Source organism: Opisthocomus hoazin, chromosome 2 (assembly GCF_030867145.1).
Source record: "Opisthocomus hoazin isolate bOpiHoa1 chromosome 2, bOpiHoa1.hap1, whole genome shotgun sequence".
Classification (NCBI taxonomy): domain Eukaryota; kingdom Metazoa; phylum Chordata; class Aves; order Opisthocomiformes; family Opisthocomidae; genus Opisthocomus; species Opisthocomus hoazin.
In genome coordinates, this window is record NC_134415.1 from 28,980,592 (window position 1) to 29,000,934 (window position 20,343).

Genomic DNA, 20,343 nt, shown 5'->3' on the forward strand with positions numbered 1-20,343 from the left:
AGTTTGCCCAGTCCTGTCAACAGCTGGAGAGGTAGCTGTGTTATACAATGAACAAAATCAACATGGCAGCTCTGAGTCTTTAAACTGGGCTGACAAGAACAATCGAGCAATTTAAAATATCTCCTGGCTGGTTTTCAGAAAGGACTGGGCTCTGATTACTTATTTCAGAGTCTTTGTACAATTAGTTTGCAGGCAATATAATTTTCTCACTTACTCCCTACTAGAATCACACAGCTAGATGGCTGATAGAATAACAGTGTATATGTAAAACTCTTGCCTGAAGTGCCAGGGGATAATTTGTATATTCCTTTCAGTAGCGTAATGGACTTTTACAGTTTGGCAGTTAAAGGGCTGAGTAATGTAAATTAGTATGACGTTTGAAAATAAAAATATATGTCAAATCTTCACTCCCCAAACACATTGCCCTGTGCTGTAATAATGCAATGGGATTTATGCCAACCGGAGGCCCTTTCTCTCCTCATGCACTGAGGAATGTTTATGTAAAAATAGTTCCTTTTCTTCTACTAATTTGTTAAATTTTATTATCTCAGCCAAATGATGAGAAAATACTTCTAACTCACTAAGCCTATCAAGAGCAACTGACTCACTAAAACTACGATGCCATTTGATCTTCAGATAGTGGGTGAACTGCTAAAACTTAGCTGCATTAAGTGGCTGTCTGGTTTTAGATGCTTCAGACTGTCAGATTTTTACACACAGCTCAAGGATAAGTGGGCCAAGATACCATCTCACAGATGATGTTTGAAGGTTACCTGAATGAGATGTGGCATCAATAGTACAATTTTAATGGTACGAGGTCTTGCTCGATGACTTTACAAGCCAAGATTCGCAAGACCGTTTTGGCCATTTCTTGCACCGAAGTGACAGGGACACTCAAGGTAACAGAAGAGGAGTAAGAACCGTAACAAAGAAGAGGCCACTGAAAGCATAGGGCCTTATGCCTTGACATCTTATCCCAAATGAAGTTATTGTCATCAACAGTTACAACTTCAGAACCTCACAAATACCAAGAGTACGAAGCTGGCTCTAGAAACTGGCTTCAGTCTGTGGTATAGACTGAAACAAGGGTCTCTCTTCCAGAAATACTGACAAGAAGGAGAAGAGGAGGCTCCAGGAAGACCTTATTGCAGCCTTCCAGTACCTGAAGGAGGCCTGCAAGCAAGCTGGAAAGGGCCTTTGGACAAGGGCACGCAGTGATAGGACAAGGGGTAATAGCTTTAAAATGAAAGCGGGTAGATTTAGATTAGATACAAGAAAGAAATTCTTCACTATGAGGGTGGTGAGGCACTGGAACAGGTTGCCCAGAGAAGCTGTGGATGCCCCCTCCCTGGAAGTGTTCAAGGTCAGGCTGGATGGGGCTTTGAGCAACGTGGTCTAGTGGAAGGTGTCCCTGCCTGTGGCAAGGGGGTTGGAACTAGATGATCTTTAAGGTCTCTTACAACCCAAACCATTCTAGGATTTTATGAAGAACAGAAGCTGTACACAGCAATTCTTACTAGAAGCTTCATTTGCCTTTTCACACTGCAACATTTGGTATTACTACACTGAAGATGCAAGAGTATTGCTATGAGCTATTGGAACATGCTCAGAAAATCTTTAGACAACTAAAAGACATGAGGAAGACTGAGATTCAGGGTGAAAATGTGTTTGGAAAGAGGAGCCATGACCCACTTACAAAAGCAAGAGAAATGCTGAAGACATCAGTAGTGAAACTTTTACTGTGTGGGAGTGTAGGTCCAGAAGAAAAAAAAAAAAAAGGGAAGAAAAAAAAGGAAAGAAAAAAAATTTAAAAAAAAAAAACCACAGAGGGGAATTAATTATTCCTTCAATGTAATAATTTTATGCTATAATCAGCTCATAAAACTGTATTTCAGTATCTCTTTATATATACTCAATAATGCCTCATTTTGCTCCCAAACATTCTCTTTAAGATTCCGCAACCCAATATCTTTTCTCAAAAACTTCTATTTAAAAAGCAAGTGTTCTCATTATTCTTAAGAGAGGCTACCACATCACTGAATTTAAGTCTTTCTGCAACAAGGTTTACCCTGGGTACCATCTTCATGCTTTGTTTTCTCAGGTGACAGACCCAAAGGAATACACCTGCTTGTCTGTGGACTGGCACGCATGAAAACTCTGGAAAATAAAAGGTTGCCAGGATTACAGCTGTAGGCCTTCTGGGAATTAATAAAAGTCTTCGAAAGAGAGACAGAAGAATCTAAGCCAACACAGAGAGTGAGTTCAGGTATGTTAGGTCACACCTTGATATGTAATCCAACCAGAACAGAATAGTTCCCGAAAAACTGAGAAGTAGGTGCTGTTGGAAACCAAGCATAATAAGCTAACTTACGGAAAGAAGGACAGAGAAAAAGTCCCAGATGGACTTAAAAAAAATGTATTTGATGTTTATAGGTCTTAGCAAAGCTGAACTGAGAAAAGTAAAAATATTTTCTCTCAGGTTAAAGTTCTTGCAGACTCCGTTCCCTACTTTGCAGTCAGAACTCCACCAAATTTAAGTATGAGTAAGTATTTTCACAAGTAAAAGTACTCTTGTCGATAAGGTTTCAGAAATGGGGTCAGGTTGGAATAAGGTTGGATTTGAACCTAACTGAATCCAGTTTTGGCTGACAAATCCTTAGATGGATTCAACCTTATACCGTAGATAGCTCTATGAATTATAGACCTATGAATTCTGCTACATGTCATCTGGAGCTGATTAAGTCTAAAGTTGACTGTTTTCACAATTTTTCACTCAGATGACTTCAGAAACAATACTGCAGACACAGAGTTACAGAATGTTTAAAAGTTCGGTTCCTAAATATCTTAAATATTTTTTTAAGATGATAGGACCATGTACGAAGGATTATGCTTATGTCTCTGTTGCTTGTGTTGCTTTTTCTGTTACAATAAGAAATTCATGAGAAGCAGCTAGTTTTTAAATAACTCCACAGTGTAACACTGTATTTGACAGAAGGACACAACCAGCTTAAAAGTACTTTAAAATGAAATCACTATGTTAAGTTGCTTAAAAGAAGCCAAGATACTACATCATTGAACTATAATATACTTTGAACTTCTAAAATATAGTCTTTGTTTCTTTTTATTTTATTCCTATAAAGCAATATGAATGGAGATTTAAAACAAAAATGCAAAGGTGATGCAGGATGGTCTGACTGCATGACATTTTTGCATCAACCTCTAACTTTACGTAGATGGGTTTCCAGCATCATAAAAAACACCATAATTTTCAATATGAGGCTGATATTAGGGGATGTTGAATGACACCTGTAAGGGCCCAACTACCTTTGATCACCACTGGAGTCAACCTCTTTATATTCTAAAGAAATGAAGGGCATTTAGGTCATCTTAAGAGAGATTCAACACTTTGAAGATACAAATAGAACTGATACCCTGTCGCCTCGGAGTCACTGAGGAGTTGTCCAAGTCAGAAAGAATGAACCATCTACATTTTGTCCCTACTGGTATTTTATCTAGATCAATTCTGATACATCCTACCAAGGTAGCATGGAAAATTGTCATTGTTTGTTTATGAGCACACAGAACATCTCAGTCTGTAAAGCCGCAAACAAAATGACTGCCACAGCAGTAAAAAAAAAAAGTCATTTAAAAAGTTACAGAAACATTGAAATACATTACTTACTAGCTGAGACTTCACATGTCTGTAGTTTCAAGCTAGAGAGACCTTCATAAGTGGGCTGGAAGCTTTCAGAGATGTTTATAACAAATAGAGATCCAGACCTAATTATAACGGCATCAATACATACCACTGTACCAGTCCTATTTGTAACCCACATCTCTTTCTGAGTATTTCTGATGGGTTCAGAATAGCCACGCACAAATCAGGATGCTGTTCTTATTCCCTTATAATCTAAATGCAGCATATAATTAATTTACAAGGCTGTAAGGAAAGCAGAAACAGTAAAAAGGACAGAACCATCTGTATACTTTTGAACTTCTGTCTGATTCTCAGATTTCAGCATGTGTATATTTTATTGTCTCATCTTGTTTGGCTGCCATAGTTACACAATGACATTATCACAGGATTAAACAATGTGTCAGAAGGAATTAAAAACATTTCTTCACAGTTTGGTTGGCCACAGGCACAAAGAAAATAGGGGAAAAGGGAAGATATCTATCATTGCTTAAAATATTCTTTGAAAGAAATGCTGATGCACGGACTTTCACTTATACAAGGAAGGTGAATGATTTAATCAGGTAATGATGGATTCAGGTGACATTTAGTGACAGGCTCACTGGAGGGCTGCCAGAGCAAAGCCACCAGAGCCAAGGTCCATAGACTATTGCACCAAGATGCAAGCCTCCACCCTATCTTTCCATAAAAAACTATAATCTTAGATACCAGTAAAGATGCTGAAAAGCCATAAAATACTACTTAATTTGCTTTCATTTCCTCCACAAAGACGATGTACAGTATTACAGGAGTCAGCTTTGAGAGATGCAAATTAACCTTTGGAAGCCACTTTGATCATGTGCAACTTCGAATCAAACTTTATGTTGCCCATTTAAAATGTCACCTTATCTGAATTTACATAGCTGGTTCTAACTTTCCTGATTAAAACTTCTCCTGATTAAAATATATGTATATATATTTACTGTAAAGTGTTTGCACATTTACAGATCAAACTGGCTCAATAATGGGTAAACACTCTACAGAGAGCTGAAAAACCTGAACACATTTGCGACAAGCCTTACCAAGACGGCAACATATCAATACCTAGGCTTTTCATGCCAGTTTAGAAAGTCCAAAGACTACAGTCCTGAAGATTTGGAAGGAGGAAGAAAGTTGTCTAGATGTAGGGCATTATTTTAGAGAGATGAAGGCTAAAATAAAACAAAACAGTAAACTGTATTTGAATCTGTAAATCCTATGATCCTTCTGCTGAAAGCAAGAATACCATTTCAATCCACTTGCAGAAATGTTTAAGTTACAGGCACTGAGTAATTACATATTATTAATGCAAAATGTGTACTTACTAGTCTTTATGATAACTGAGCAAATAAAAATTATGAGAAATGTATTTACACTAAACATTCACTACAAAATATCTAGTAATTACCAGACCTCTGTGCTGAACACAGGACTTTGCACCCAGCTGACCAGTGAATATCCTTTTTTCCTCTCTTTCTTTTAACGAAAGCTTGGATTTTTGAAAGTAATACAGTGCACAGCAAAAACTGTGGAGAGACCCTAAAAATCAATGGACCTGTAACTATTTTTAGATGTTGCTATATTCTACTATCCCTGATGTTAAGCCAGTTTTGGGGAGATCTGGCTGTGCGTGTGTTTGTGAGATGTTTGCAATCAGCCACCAAATACATTATCCCAGCAGCAAACTGAGAACTGCAGCTGAGTAAGTGCTAGGCTGAGCAGAGAGAACATCCAGTTCTCCCATCCCTTATACGTCACAAAAGGGGTCACAACGTCATTAGATTCTACTACGACCTAAGAAGACACCAATTTCATCTATTGAGCTGTGTTTTTGGTGGGTTTTGATTTGTTATTTTTTAGCCAGGTAATTTCATGTTTTAAATTTTTTCTAATATTATTGATTTTTGTCATAATCTATATGCAGTCTTTACCACAGCTCCAAATGTATGTCTGTGCTATGTTAAAAATACGTATTAAAAAAGGCAAAATTACTCCTTCTTATAATTCAAGACAGAGTTCATTTAATTTCTTAACTTTTAAGAAAATCAGCAGGGATTGCAAGAGGCAGGAAAAAGAGGAGAAATCCGCAAGTCAAGAATGGACAGTTTTTAGACTAAATTGGCTGTCATTCTCAAAGGTAATTACAATCTCCATCACCCTTAAAAACAGGTGCATACTTTGCATTAGAGCGAAATTTGCCTCATGTAAGGAGCTACTAGGCATCCTCTGATGCACTTCCCTCCTGCCTTATGGAAGATGCTGGTGGTGTACAGATACTGCGCAGGCTTGCTGAACAGCTGCCCCTGGCTTTCACCTACTGAGATTTCAAAAGACTCCTCTGAAATGGAAAGAATGGAAAGACTCCCATTGACTTAGTGGAAAGGACATCAGGCCTGACATGAACACAAGATGTGCTTCACAATCTAACTTTATCAGCTCAGCCTTGCTCCCACTGAAGTCAGGGCAGTTTTACCCGTGACTTCAACCACGAACAGCACTTATGTTCTACAAGTCTGAGCCAATTTAGTAACTGATGAATGATAAACAAGAAACGTTTGGGAAGTCAAATGTTCTTTTTCACTGAATCTATAAGTACACATCACAATTAAATTATTAGCATTTAAAATAAGCAATTATTTGAGCCAAGACAGGTTATCCTTACATATGTACAGTTACAATACTTGATTCTTCAGGAAGTCTGGTTAACTATTCTGTATTTATAAATTTCTTGGGTTTTTTTTTCTGTTTTCATGTTTTCTTATTTGCAGTTATGCAGAAATCAACTTATTTTAAAAACAAGCAGAGAAAGAATGTGATATGAACCAGGAACTGAAATGGTACAGAGAAGAACAACCTCTAGGAACACTGGGACTAAATTCTATCATTTAGAACAAAAAAACCCTCAGGGGAATTATTCTTCACACAAGCTTAAAGGTAGAATTTGCCCATTCAAAACATGAGTAGTACCTTTTTCTTATATACTTCTTGTCACCCTCCACAACCCAGGGTTTGATTCACCAAAGCAAGTAGCTTATTTTGGATGGTATCTGAAAACTCTTAGTAGTTGTGTCACTTTAGTCAGCACTGTTACTGAAGATGCTGCCGTGACATTACGATGGTAACGTACTTCCTATTCTTAGTTTCTTCATTATTGCTTTTCCATTCGATGCTTGGTTTTGCGTTACTGCATAATTTTTTTTTGTCTTCACAGCACTGTCACCTGCTGATGTAGCTAGTGCTCTAACCATAGTGAGACTTTTTGCACAGCTGCCAGTTCTAACTTGAGCTGCGTGGCCAAGTCCAGGTTGCTAATCTGGAGAATGACGTCCCTGTCTTGTGCTTCCATGCCCAGAAACTTTCTGTCTGTGATGTGGTGTAAAATAGCAGGCTACCTATTACTGCCTGAAGTCAACACTTTAATCAGTTAACGTTTCTGTGGCATTTTATCATGCTCAAAATAAAACTAAAATAATTGTGCATCAATTCAGTCCTGTAGGACAGCTATTACATCGCAATTACACGATTTATAAAAACAGAGTTGCTAGTTTAACAGAAGTTTGTGCTTGAGGTTTAGCAACCACAAAATACAAATTGCTTCAGTGGAAATATTTTTTGAGCTTTTCTGAAAATCTTCTTGAAGGTCAGGTGAAACCACTTACCTTTTTTTTTTTTTTTTTTTTACTTTTTCCAAAACAAAGACTTGAAATCAGAATACTGTTGCTGCATATGCACTCGTTTTACATGTGAACCCAAACTACCAGGAATCTTCACAGGTATGTTTGTTTACTGGTTGGAAACAGTGACACTCAGCTCCATTAGAACAACTGAAGTTTAATGTTTTTTTTAGTGGCTATATGGACATCATAAAATGGGTACTTCATACTGCTGGCAAGCAGGTAAGAGGAGAATAAAATGGTCATTGCTTCAGCAATGGATAAATTAAAATATCATTCATAATTTTTCCTTATTAATCTCACATCAAATACCGAAGTACTATCACAGAATCACAGAATCACAGAATAGTAGGGGTTGGAAGGGACCTCTGTGGGTCATCTAGTCCAACCCCCCCGCCGAAGCAGGGTCACCTACAGCAGGCTGCACAGGACCTTGTCCAGGCGGGTCTTGAATATCTCCAGAGAAGGAGACTCCACAACCTCCCTGGGCAGCCTGTTCCAGTGCTCCGTCACCCTCAGAGAGAAGAAGTTCCTCCTCATGTTCAGACGGAACTTCCTGTGCCTCAGTTTGTGCCCATTACCCCTTGTCCTGTCACTGGGCACCACTGAAAAGAGCTTGGCCCCATCCTCCTGACACACTTACAAACTTAAACTAACTTTATGTTCCTTATCATAACTCATTTTTGAAAACAAAAGTATACCACCAGATTCCATCGTCTTTTCTGAGAATTCCAGGTGCTCAACATCTATGACAATCAAGCAGGTTTTACTGAAGAGCTTAAATTTGGACGTAGCAACCTAATATTAGTCTCTGAAGTTTGAATCTAATTTAATGTGACACTATACTCCTGTACAGGCCAAGTTGGCCTCATGTTCTATAAATAAAGCACCTTCAATTTTACTTGATAGGATGATATCTAAATCAAAGTAGAAGGTTATTTTGTCTCCATTGGTTCCAAAGCTAGAACAAGTGGTCATGCAAATTATCCCATTTGTACTAATTTATGCCAAAATATGTGGCGTATTTGTAACAGGTATCAAGAGCAGATTAGTACAATGTACTGGGCAGAGACCAAAAGCTGTCAACTTACTCTCCTTAGAATGTGATCTTACAGATATTTTTTGATCCTGTTTAAGGCCACTGTATATCATATGGGCGAAAGACCATTTATTAATATGCTAATCTGCACAAAGCACTATACCACTGCAATTTATTTTAAATACACTGGTGCTTTGACAAAAATAAACTGGATTTCTGTAACAATTTAAGTATTGTAGTGGTGTGACTAGGAGTAAAACTGAAGCACGACCCCTGTATGCCAGCCACAAGGTGTGTTCAAGAGGCACCCATGACAACCTTCAGAAAATAATCAGTTTTCTTCAGAACAATCATTTATGGAAATCCATGAGCAATTCATACAGAAAACAAATCTGAATGTGCACTGGATGGCTCCAGTGTTTTTCTATTTTTTTATAATCAAAATAAACGTGGCAGTGGGCTTAACATGACACACAGAACTCTCAAAAAAGTCCAAAGAGTTTTTTTCACGAGTCACCTCTGTAGGACCAAACGCTATGAAGAATGAAATGGTACAGCCTGAAACCCTAACAAGATTCAGTCATGGACTGTACTGTTTCACTCTGAGCAAAAGAAAGAAAGGAAGTTTAAAGAATAACCAACCTTGAATTGTCCTCTTGAAAAAAGCCTTGCAGGCCTCACAGGAAGCCACTCCATAGTGGTACCCTGATGCAATGTCACCACACACCAAACACAGTCTTTTGGGCATCGAGTTCAGCATATATTCACACTTGGTCTGTGAATCTTCAGCGATGGTACTGGAGCAGTCGTCATACCGTTTCCTGACCGGCCCGTTGCCCCCAAGCCCTGTGGCCGAAGGGTAGAGGGGAGGTGAGTCCAGCCCGTTCTGATGTCCATTCATGGTGGAACTGTAGCTCCCGCTGGCGTCTGAGGAGCCACCGGGGCTGTGGTGGTTGATGCTGTCCGTCAGAGAGGCAGGGCTGGACGGTTCCGTCTTGATGTACGACGAACAGCTAGAATCAATGTGTCGATCTTTGCTTGACATTCTGCAGAGAAGCCTGTAGCGGGGAGAGAGAGCAAGAAGAATCTGTGTATTAAAGACGGCGCTCTTTAAGGCTGCTCTGGAAGGGTTAGGGACTGCACATCACTCATTCATTAGTCGATACCTCTTGTTCTACATGAAGGTAATCAGCATGAGGGCATGACAGAGCTTTGTCAAAGCTCCAGACAGGCAGTAAACAAAAACTTTAGAGAAACCAAGTCTGCCTGTTGTCCCCTCCACCTGCCCTCTAGGCTATGTGTCAACTTCACATCAACTCTGAATTCTGAGCTTGTCATCTAGTGAGTCAAAAAAATTAAAAAATCCTATTATATGAGTTGGCTATTAAATGTCTTCCTTTTTCCATCGGTACTTTCTTTCTGTAAAATCCATCATTATCAGGAACAAATCTTTCCATGTTTGATCACATAACTGTTCAGGTCTGTGATTAATATTTGTAAAGACACTTGACTAAAACACATATCCATCATCTATTGATCTGCCCAAGAAGTGAAGAGCAAGTCTCCCACAGTCTTTTTTTTTCTTTATTAATATTGCTTTATTACAGATACAGCTATTTAGTAACAGAGTAGCACATGAACTGGGAACTCTAACAAATAATTAAGGCTGGACTCCATTTTCACAAAATCTAAGTGAAATGATTCATCAGCTCTGGCTGCAATTACTTTCTAGCCATTATCCTCAGACTAACCAGTAATAACTACGCTACTATCCCATATATCTGCAGTTCTACAGGATCTGACATTTTACGTGTTCCATTCGTGGATAAAAAAAAAAAAGTATTAGAGGATATTTTAGATAGAAGTTTTGTCTTTCAGAAGGTGAGAGTCTGTCTTACTTCTCAGTTCTCACATATTCAGAATTAAGCATCTGAAATAAAACCATATAACATTTGATCTGACAAATTAGTGTTTTCTACAGGGGAAAAAAAAAAATCTTTGTCTATTCCATCCCCCATTTTTTCATTATTTTAAAATATATTTTAGAGAGAACAAGGGAAAAAAACAATAATTAGAAAGCTCTGAATCAGATACTATCTTCATTTTCTACAGCGGCGATTATGAGACCACAGTGGCAAATGGCCTACCCAGCATTTTCCAGACAGTACTCTCAGAAGCTGCCAAAGTACAGATGACAGTTATTAGCATTTCTCGAGAAACATTATCAGCAGAAAAGCAACTACCCCATAAGGCCACCAACCTGGAGCTACAGATTTATGTTTTCAAAGCAAACGCATGAGTCCAGACAATCTGACTGACAACTATCTAAAGCCATTTTTGAGATCTTGTAATTTTTTTCCACCTTGTCATGTTTTTAAAAAAAAAAGATTAATTTCTACTTCAAGATCTGGAATCAAATTCACCAGTGGAAAACAGACACAAATCCAGAGAGCCGGCTTCCCTTCCAATAAGGGTAACTGAGACCAAAGCCTGACCCTTCATTAAAGGTATCTGCTTAGGCTAAGATTTACCCTAAAATCAGTGCCCATAGATGTTACTTAGGATGTCTCAATTGTTGTGAGTTTTTCTGTAAAATGCTACTGAAAACAAGTGAATTTGGAAAACAGCCAGATTGATGTGCAGAAATGTTACCCTCCAAACTTAAATCAGTACTTATTTGGGAAGGTGGAAGGAGCAAGCTATCTGGTGTCAGCAAATAAACCAAGGAAATGGGAAGGTTAAAGCCGTGAAAATATCTTATTACATTAGACCACCTGCTTGTGTTGTCCTTTCCTCAAGAACTGGAGGGGGGGAAATCCCCTTGCCAGCCTGCAGTAGCGTGTGCCTTTTCTTCTGCATCTGCTGCCTTGTAGCCGTCACTGTTAATGAGTGCTGTAATTAATAGATAGCTCTCTCTTGTCTCTCTACTTGCACTCTGGGCTAAGCACTTTTCACAAGTCAACGTTTGAAAGAAAGCGGGTCGGCACTGACTTACAGCAGCTCTGCGAATTCCTTTTAATTTAGAGCACTTACACCACCACTCCACTTATTACCTTATAATTACTGGACTGCTCTCACATACATTATGATCTTAGACTAGAGTTAGAAGTTATTAGGGTACTAAAACATGGTGTCTCTCTGTCTCTCTCTCCTCTTTCTTTGACACTGAATTTTATACAGCTACGATTAAAAACATCAATTAACTTGCACATTCTACCAACTTATTTTTTACATTATTTTTCTACACACTAACACTAAGGTCCTTTTATTGACTAAACAGGTACTTGGTCTTCTTTTCACCTCCCTGCTGCTGAGACTCCACATAGAAAGTCTCAAAACACAGCAAAAGAAGTCACTGCCTACAGTCTGTCATAACCAGTTTAATGGCACGTTCTTGTCCAAGACTCCCACTGTCTTTTTTTTTTTTTCTAATTTGTGCAATAATGAGCTCGAATGTCACCCTTCCCTTTCCAGAAAAAACATTTGCAATTAATTAGTTGTCTAAATTCATGTCATCTTAGCCAGTGCAAAAGAGGCTATCTCCCACTCCAAGCGGTCAGAACCACAACATCATTTCAGTTCTACCAGTGTTAAAATCTGATCACCAGTGTGGCTTAGGCTAAAGCCAGTCTGCTGACGCTTCTGAAGTAGCAGTTTCTGGTACTAACCAAGATAGAGCTGCTTTTGGCTACAGCTTAAACAGTACAGACTGGACTGGTGCATGCTAGCGAAGCAGAAATGCAGTTAAAACATTAACTATTCCAAGGAAAAGCAAAAACAACAGCACCTGACTGAGAGAAAAATTTGTCAATCCCCTGAAGAAGGTGAACCAGAGGCAAGGCTGGGTGCTCGCTGGGGGCTGGCAACAGACACCTACTGCTTTCACTCTTTCGTTACTGTAGCACATCTCAGCGAAAGTAATTCAAGCACAATCTTATATGGATGGCAGGTGGGACCACCATCAAATTATCACGCTGATCGTTTGGAATAATGCCTAAGCTAGATCTCTGTAAAATCCCTCCCTCAGTTCCCTCCTAATTACTACTTAGCTCGTTACACTGAAGAATTCCTAGACACCATTGCATTATAGTCTAAAAGTACAGTTGGAGCTTAATTCTCTCTTCCTCTCTGTGTCTGAAATTCTACAGCTCTATTATTCAAGCCTGAAATATTCACAACTATCTATAAATTCAATTGTCAGCCGGTGGGTTTTATTCTAGACCTTACTTCAATCTAAAATTAGAGGCACTAAAATTCACATTAACTCTAAGAGGAATGTAGTGAATAAGACTTTATTTCAAAAGAACACCTTTTCGTCAGAAAGAGCTATTTTCAAGATGATGGCTTTATCTGCATTCAAAGAGAATAAGCCCAATTCCACATTGTGCTGTTAATGCAAAATTTTTAGGTCACATTGGATTAATAAAAATCTAAATTTAGTTAAGGTTTATGAATAGAAATAACATGTGTCATATAAAAATGTACAGTATTTATTTTAAAGCCTTGGTGGGGTTGTTTTTTTTCTTTACTAGATTTTAAGTCAAATAAATGGCAGCTCCATTTGTGGTAAGCTGTTTTCAGGTAAGTTTTCTAATAACTGGTAGCTCTCAAGTAAATCTTCCTTTCAGTAACTATATGCAAAGCAACTAATTGGCTCTAGAAGCATTTCCATGCCCATATACAAGAGAAACTATGTAGGGTGCTGCAAGGTGCTGCAAGCCTCCAGTAACATGCGATATATAGCATGACTCTTCACATTTCTAACAAATTTACTTTATAACTTCTTTGTTTAAGTAAGACCCAAAGCCAGTCACTGCTGGCAGAAAGGCACAATGACAGAGCACTTCAAAATGCAACTCCTGCTTTAAAATGGTCTTAAACAATAGCAAATAAATTGTGATGCCATGTGCTTATGAAAGGTTGAATATATTAAGAATTTATTAATGCAATCACATTCATATTTCCATCTACCTGCCACATTACTAATGATATTGACAGTGCTGACACTGGCTAAATCAGTACCAATATACAAGTAGAGTGCAAAAATTAACTGCATCTGATTACAGTATATAGCCTTAAAAAAGAAAGCCTTCCCCCATTCAAGCCACTGGGAGCTCTTTATATCCACCCAAATGGTTCAGAAAGTTACTTTTCCCTCATCTCCCTCATTACCAATACCTAAAGGAGTTCAAAATAACATGTCAATACTTTGTAATTTGTAAACACATTCTATGCTTGCTTTTCAAGCAGGAAAAGCTCTGCTTACAGCATCATTTGCTATGTCAGAGTTGAGCTGACATCTCTCTCTATTAGTGAGAGTAATAATTAGTCACAATAATTAGTGAGTACCTTCACTATAGACCAACACAAAAGTCCACTTTTACCTGCATATGAAGTTTTTCTTTTCTTGAAGAGGAAATTACCCTATTTCCATAAATGTCAGAATAGGTTGTTACCAGCTGACATTTTTAATGACAGCTACTATGTGGGAACATCAGCAAAGCAGGTATTATTATGCACACCTAGGTACTTTTTACGCTAACAGTGCAATCCATCTGATTTTCCTCCAATACATTCCTCTAACTCACATAGATGTCAACCAAAAAGGTCCTAACTTGTTATCTTCATACTTTAACTATGAAAACCAATGCATGGAAGAAAGTCTTGGTCTAGGTGACACAGTAAGTCCGTAGCAGAGTCAGGAACGTAAGCCAGCTCCTTGCTTTGACCATAAAGACCACATTCCCTCTCAAATACTGTGCTTACTTTTAGTATCATTTCATAGGTCTATACTAAAACCAGCAGACAGAAAACAATGCAGCATGTTCCAGTGATTTCCCATAATCTGCTTCTCTGAATGTAAGAGGGAAAAAATGTTTGTGTGGAAAGAAATGAAAATGTTGCTTCCTGCACCTACGCCCATGACAACACCTCAAGACTTTCACTGGGTCCTGTTAAAGAGCTGAGTAACAATTTCAGCTGAGCTGCTTTACATTGAGCATTTTTTTCTGCTTCAGCTAATTGCACTCTAGTAAAGTGGCAAAATGTGAATCACTTAGTAGGAAAATGGGCACCAGCTGCTATTGTCAGAGAATGGAGATGCCGAAGAGAAAGTGACTGAATGAAGTGTCATGTCAGAAATCAACGGTGCAACGTGTGATTTGAGAAAACATGACTACTTTACAGAGACAGGGTGTCATTATGGCATCACAGTAATACGATGCTTTGACAACTGCTGGGTCTAACATATCATCATTGCATTAAGGTGCACTGGCTTAGTTGAGGGAAGGAAAAGAAAGGATTTCTTCTTTTAATAAGAAATATTGTAAGGCCTGCTTGGTTAACCTAGTGGATGAGACCACTAATTGCAAATTGTCCCATGCAAGCACAAACAAAACTGTTATTACATATTAGGTCTTTATTAATGAACACACACGTAACCATGTACTACAGAGCACTCTGCACAAAACAGAACGGCAGTGGCGGGTTTTTTCATTTCTGTGTTTTTTTTAAACAAATGTTGAATGTTTCATTGTTTTTTGTAATTTCTCCTTTATGTTTTCTCAAAACCTTCACCACTTCACCTTGGTCAGGGAAAGCAAAGCAAGCCAATGACTTCTTCCAGAGCAGCTGTCACAGCCACTAGCAGCCGGAACAGAAGCAGCAATGCTTGAAGCCATCATGTTGTTACCAGCAGCGGCCTGAGTTAGCTGATGATTGCTGACAGAGGATCCAGCTTCCGAAACAGTTATTATTGCTCTGTATGCAATCTACCAGGCCCTGCTAAAGCACTTCCTACACACAAGGCAAGCGAAGACTACACTATTAGTTTAACAAAGCAAGCCATTATCTGAGGCCCTTCACATTTGCACCTGAGAGGCTGCACTAGTTTGTTTTTCATGCTGCTTCTGAAAAGCAAAATTTTCAAGTGGCTGGCTTGCAACTACTGCAGGCCCTCCAAAATGAGGGGGAATTATGTTAACCTCCCCTCTAGTATATAAAGAAGAGTGTGGCTAGCAGGAGGAGGGAGGTTCTCCTTCCCCTCTACACTGCCCTGGTGAGGCCTCATCTGGAGTACTCTGTCCAGTTCTGGGCTCCCCAGTTCAAGAAAGATGAAGAGCTACGGGAGAGAGTCCAGCGGAGGGCTATGAGGATGGTGAGGGGACTGGAGCATCTCCCCTACGAGGAGAGGTTGAGGGAACTGGGCTTGTTCAGCCTGAAGAAGAGAAGGCTGCGAGGGGACCTTATAAATGCCTACAAATATCTGAAGGGTGGGTGTCAGGAGGATGGGGCCAAGCTCTTTTCAGTGGTGCCCAGTGACAGGACAAGGGGCAATGGGCACAAACTGAGGCACAGGAAGTTCTGTCTGAACATGAGGAGGAACTTCTTCCCTCTGAGGGTGACGGAGCACTGGAACAGGCTGCCCAGGGAGGTTGTGGAGTCTCCTTCTCTGGAGATATTCAAGACCTGCCTGGACGGGGTCCTGTGCGGCCTGCTGTAGGTGACCCTGCTTCGGCAGGGGGGTTGGACTAGATGACCCACAGAGGTCCCTTCCAACCCCTACTATTCTGTGATTCTGTGATTCTGTAAATGTTCATTGTTGCTTCCTTTTCTATTTCACATTGATTCCCTGTGCTTCCTGGTTGATAAACTTTGTTAACAAGAAGGAAATGATCCTGAGATACCTCAATGTGTTGTAAATTATCACTGTTGACAGCTTCTACGTTTAAGGATTACATCTGATGCAACAATGCATACTAGTGTCATTTATCTTTAGCTCATTTCCTTGGACCTATTTCAACTGAGGGTGAGCATCTCTTGTTTATAGCTCTAAACACTGTAAGTGCGCAACTGGCAAATCAATAAAACTGTTAAATGCATAATAATACTGTGTAATTACTTACATGATGTTTTGCATAATTAACTGTCTGAGGTGTTCCTTGATATAATGGATACTCAGAGTATGGAATAACCTATAAGCCTATAAAACACACCCTGTTTATACAAACAGAAATAATGTTTAAAACTCTCATTCTAATAACCCAAATCAGGCTTTGGCACTATATGACAGAAAGCCTTCCTTTCCTGCCAAGTCTAAATCAATTCTTATGGCATTACTTCATAACTAACGTGATATTTCACCGATGATGACTATTACCCTGATTACTTGGAAGTAATGTAGTAATAGCAAAAATACACTTCGATTAAACAAACTACTGCTATTTAATCAATATTATTGAGACAAACTAAGTGTTTTAATAAGTATGTATAGATGTACTAATGCTGGTTTAATTAAATGTATCCTTAGACATGTACAAGCTCTGCAGCATACACATCCTACGGTTTCACAGACTGCAACATTACCCTTCTGAATTTAAAAGCTGAAGCACTTATAGCCAACAGAATTTAAATCTTTTCAGACTGAAAAATGATTATTCGTTACATCAGGTACTCTTCTGGGAACAAAAAGTAAACAGAGAAGAATACTAAAAGATCTTGCACCTTCAAGCTGAAATACCAGACATCTGCAGAGGTGCCAGCCCTCAGTGACACAGTTGTCCAACGCATCCAATATATGTCACTGCAACACACTTACAAAAACAAACAAAAGTCCAACTGAAAGGCAAAAAATAAAGCTGATAACAATCACAAAACTGACCTTTATTTTTGCATGTGCGCATGCAGCAAATATCATATTAGCTGTGTTAAGCACTACTACTAGCAGCAGGCCATCATCACAGAAAATTTCCTGTAGAAAAGACCTGCCTACTTCTATAGATTTCATGTATTTCAAGTAGAAAAAGATACTTTTTTGATATGCTCTGATGATTCAGTTTTCAAATACTAAAAAAAAAAAAGAAAAAAGCAAAAAAAGAAAAGGCAAATACTGAAGAGAAGCTAACACAAGAAGCAGATGGCACTTAAAATCAAAATCATTCTGGAATGCCTGAAAGTTATACATAGAAGAAATGTACCATTCTGTATTTTGTGCATATAGTATGGTTCTGATACGATTTAAATGTCAGTAACTACTTCATACACCTACTTAATTTTTAGGCTTCTCCTTTTTTTCTTGTGTTTCTAATACTTTTACACAGTTAGAACACAGCTGTTGTTTGAAGTTACAATCATATCCTTAGAATACCTTAGATTCACCTTCTCTCATTTACTGGCTTCTAGCCTAATGTACGTATTTTTTGTTGCTCCAGTACTTAACATGCCTTAAGCAAGTCAGCTCTGCAGTGAGAGAAGAGTAGAGAGCTGCACAAAGTCACACTAATAGACATCCCTCGCCTAAACAGCTTCACGCAAAAGGCTGCGATGTGACTACTAGAATGATGGCCAGGCCTCATCATATGAAAATCACTATATTGATCAGGAAGAGTAAAATTTTACTACTTTATCTTCAAACTGCAGACTAACACTTTTAATTGATGTCATGTGTTGGAAGGTAGCAAAAGCTCTGGTTAGGAAGTTAGGTGTTTTTCTGTGATGGAACATCATTTTATTTGCAGTTATACCCCAGTGGTATCAGGTGGAGCCCACCTGATGTCTCTAGCACCCAGAGGACATGGTAAAGTGTCAAGGAGTCGCCTAATTATTAATTGCGAGGATTCTTTTCATTAAGTGAAATCAATTGAAATAGCAAAAGAAAATAAAATGCTGCATTCAGCTACTTCAAGTGAGAAAAAAATAAAACTACAAAAATAAGTAAAGATTTACTCAAGAATATAACAGGCTTTCTAAAGAGGGATTATTTTGAAATGATTACAGCATCAAAAGCAGTTACTTGCACCAGTCAGAAAGCCAGTACTACAGATCAGAGAGACACAGCTGTCATTTATCGCTTTCCAAAAGGAAAAGGAAGACAAAAAAAAATGCTTTCAGTCTCAAGACAGAGTCAAAATTCGCATCATCAGATTTTTCACAACTTCTAGCAGCGATTTCCTTCCATCACTGCAAGGCAGAGTGTAGGTGTGTGCACACCATGTACCTGTCTCCCCACCCAGCTTCCTCAACGATTTTCTGCAGATTTGTAACAGAAGAATTATAATTTGCCAGCCAAGGTCTGTTAAATTGAAGAAGCGATTAGAAAGAACATACCAGAAATAGTATCAGAGAATGAACATCTTAAAAGACTGAGGACTAAAACTTGTAACTCAAGTGATCCTTCCCCCACCCCCTCACTCAGCAGGCTCCCAAGCGTGTCCTGTCCTCCCAGCCACCAGCTTTAAATCCCCCCTACACATACACGTGCGCACGCACAAGCAACCAAAAAGCTACGTGGTGAGCTGGAAAACGACGTTTTCCTGCAATCAGTGTTTAAGTGAATGTTTGTCCCAGTGTGTTACACCATGCTGTCAGCTAGCAGCAGGGAGTCGTTGAGTTGTTACTACATTTGATTTGACTGCCAGTAGGAAGCTTTATTTCTACCAACTGTTAGTTGCCAGCTCTAAGGATCTTCTCTTGCTTTAAGAGGGTTTGTTGGGGTTTTTTTTCAGATATAGTCCATTATTTTTCCCTTTCACTCTGAGGACTTTCAGTGTACAGCAGAAGCATCTCCACGTCTCCAGGCATCACAGCAGTCTCTTCACTTACACTTACTGCCTTAAACGCAAAAACGTAATTGTATTAAGGCAACTATAAATCGATCCTGACACACATCAGAAAAGTGATTTGGTATCTGGACACCTGAATGAAAGGTACAAGGATAAATATTTACATAACGAAACTGAAGCAGGGGAATTTTAGTCTCATCTTTTCAAAAAAAATGTGGGATTAGAGACTGGAGGAATAGGTATCGAGAGATAACCTGGGTGGATTTTCCTCCCAAGGAGAGTGTTTGCTATCCAGATCTTTATATGCTTCCCACACGCAGATTTTAGGAGGGCTTTTTGTTTCCTTGTTTATTATTCACATATATCCTGGAAAGGTTTCTCCTCTGTCAAACAAGATCCTATAACTTTAACAGTTGTTTACAGTGCTTTCTCTTCCTACACAATAATGATGATTTTGATAATTAGGATCTAATTATAATGGATCTGACAACAACTTCCAACAACGAAAAGCATCTTTAGAAAAATGAAAGCATATGCGTGAATAGTGCAGGGAGGTGGGGTGGGGGAGAGAAATACATTCCTATGAGACAGCCTGAGAACTCAGGCTGAATGGAAAAGTAATTAACACTAAAGAGCTAAAACTGTAATTAAAGAAAATTTCATTAAAGGGAGGCAGGTGATTCCACTTTCCTAAATATGACAAGGTGCTGTATAAAAATAAAATAGCAGCCGGTTTCAGCGAGTGGAGCAGGAAATCCATGTCTTTAACCAGATCAAATTCTTGAAATTGGCTGTCAAGACAGGATTGTTGTGATTTATACCCATCTATCAAGCGCATGAAAGAGAGAGACAGGAGAGGAAAAGAGGCAAGCTGCTGTCGCTTCCATTCGCAAAGCACCTTTAATTTCCACAGCACCATCTGTTACCAAATCTAATTCACATTCCCTCCTAATCTGGTTTAGTTCTGTAATACTAATTCTTCCACCACTCTTATGAACATCACTCTTAAGAAAAAGCTTTGGTTCTGTGTTGGTAAAAAATTGAACATTATACAGTTAAGGTTCTGGTGACTTAAGCGAAGCACGCTGCCCATTAAAATGCACTCCTGGTAAAAGGATTTGTTTCCAGTCAGTGCAGAGACACAGAATTGCTCACATTTGAAAAAAGTCATGGGGAGAGGAGGGGAGACGAAAAGACAGGGAGAAAAAGGGGGAAAAAAAAAAAAAAATCACAGCTGAGGATAGGAAAGTAGGCTGTGGACATGAAAGCAGAGGTTGTCATAAAATACAATTGTTGTCAAGTTTAGTCACTTCCAGTACTGGCTATAAAATCACTTTGTCACGGTCTCACATCGAAAGC

General features: G+C 38.9%; 1 protein-coding gene across 15 annotated transcripts in view; it reads right to left on the reverse strand.

Moving 5' to 3' along the window:
• ESRRG (estrogen related receptor gamma) overlaps positions 1 to 20,343 on the reverse strand; it is a 412,075-nt gene that overhangs the window by 122,993 nt on the left and 268,739 nt on the right. For all 15 annotated transcript variants that reach the window (XM_075413010.1, XM_075413003.1, XM_075413011.1 and 12 more), the window contains one exon: positions 9,068 to 9,483. In XM_075413010.1, coding sequence (XP_075269125.1) covers positions 9,068 to 9,470 — 403 coding nt within the window. In that variant the 5' untranslated portion in view covers positions 9,471 to 9,483. The remainder of the gene's footprint in view (positions 1 to 9,067; positions 9,484 to 20,343) is intronic.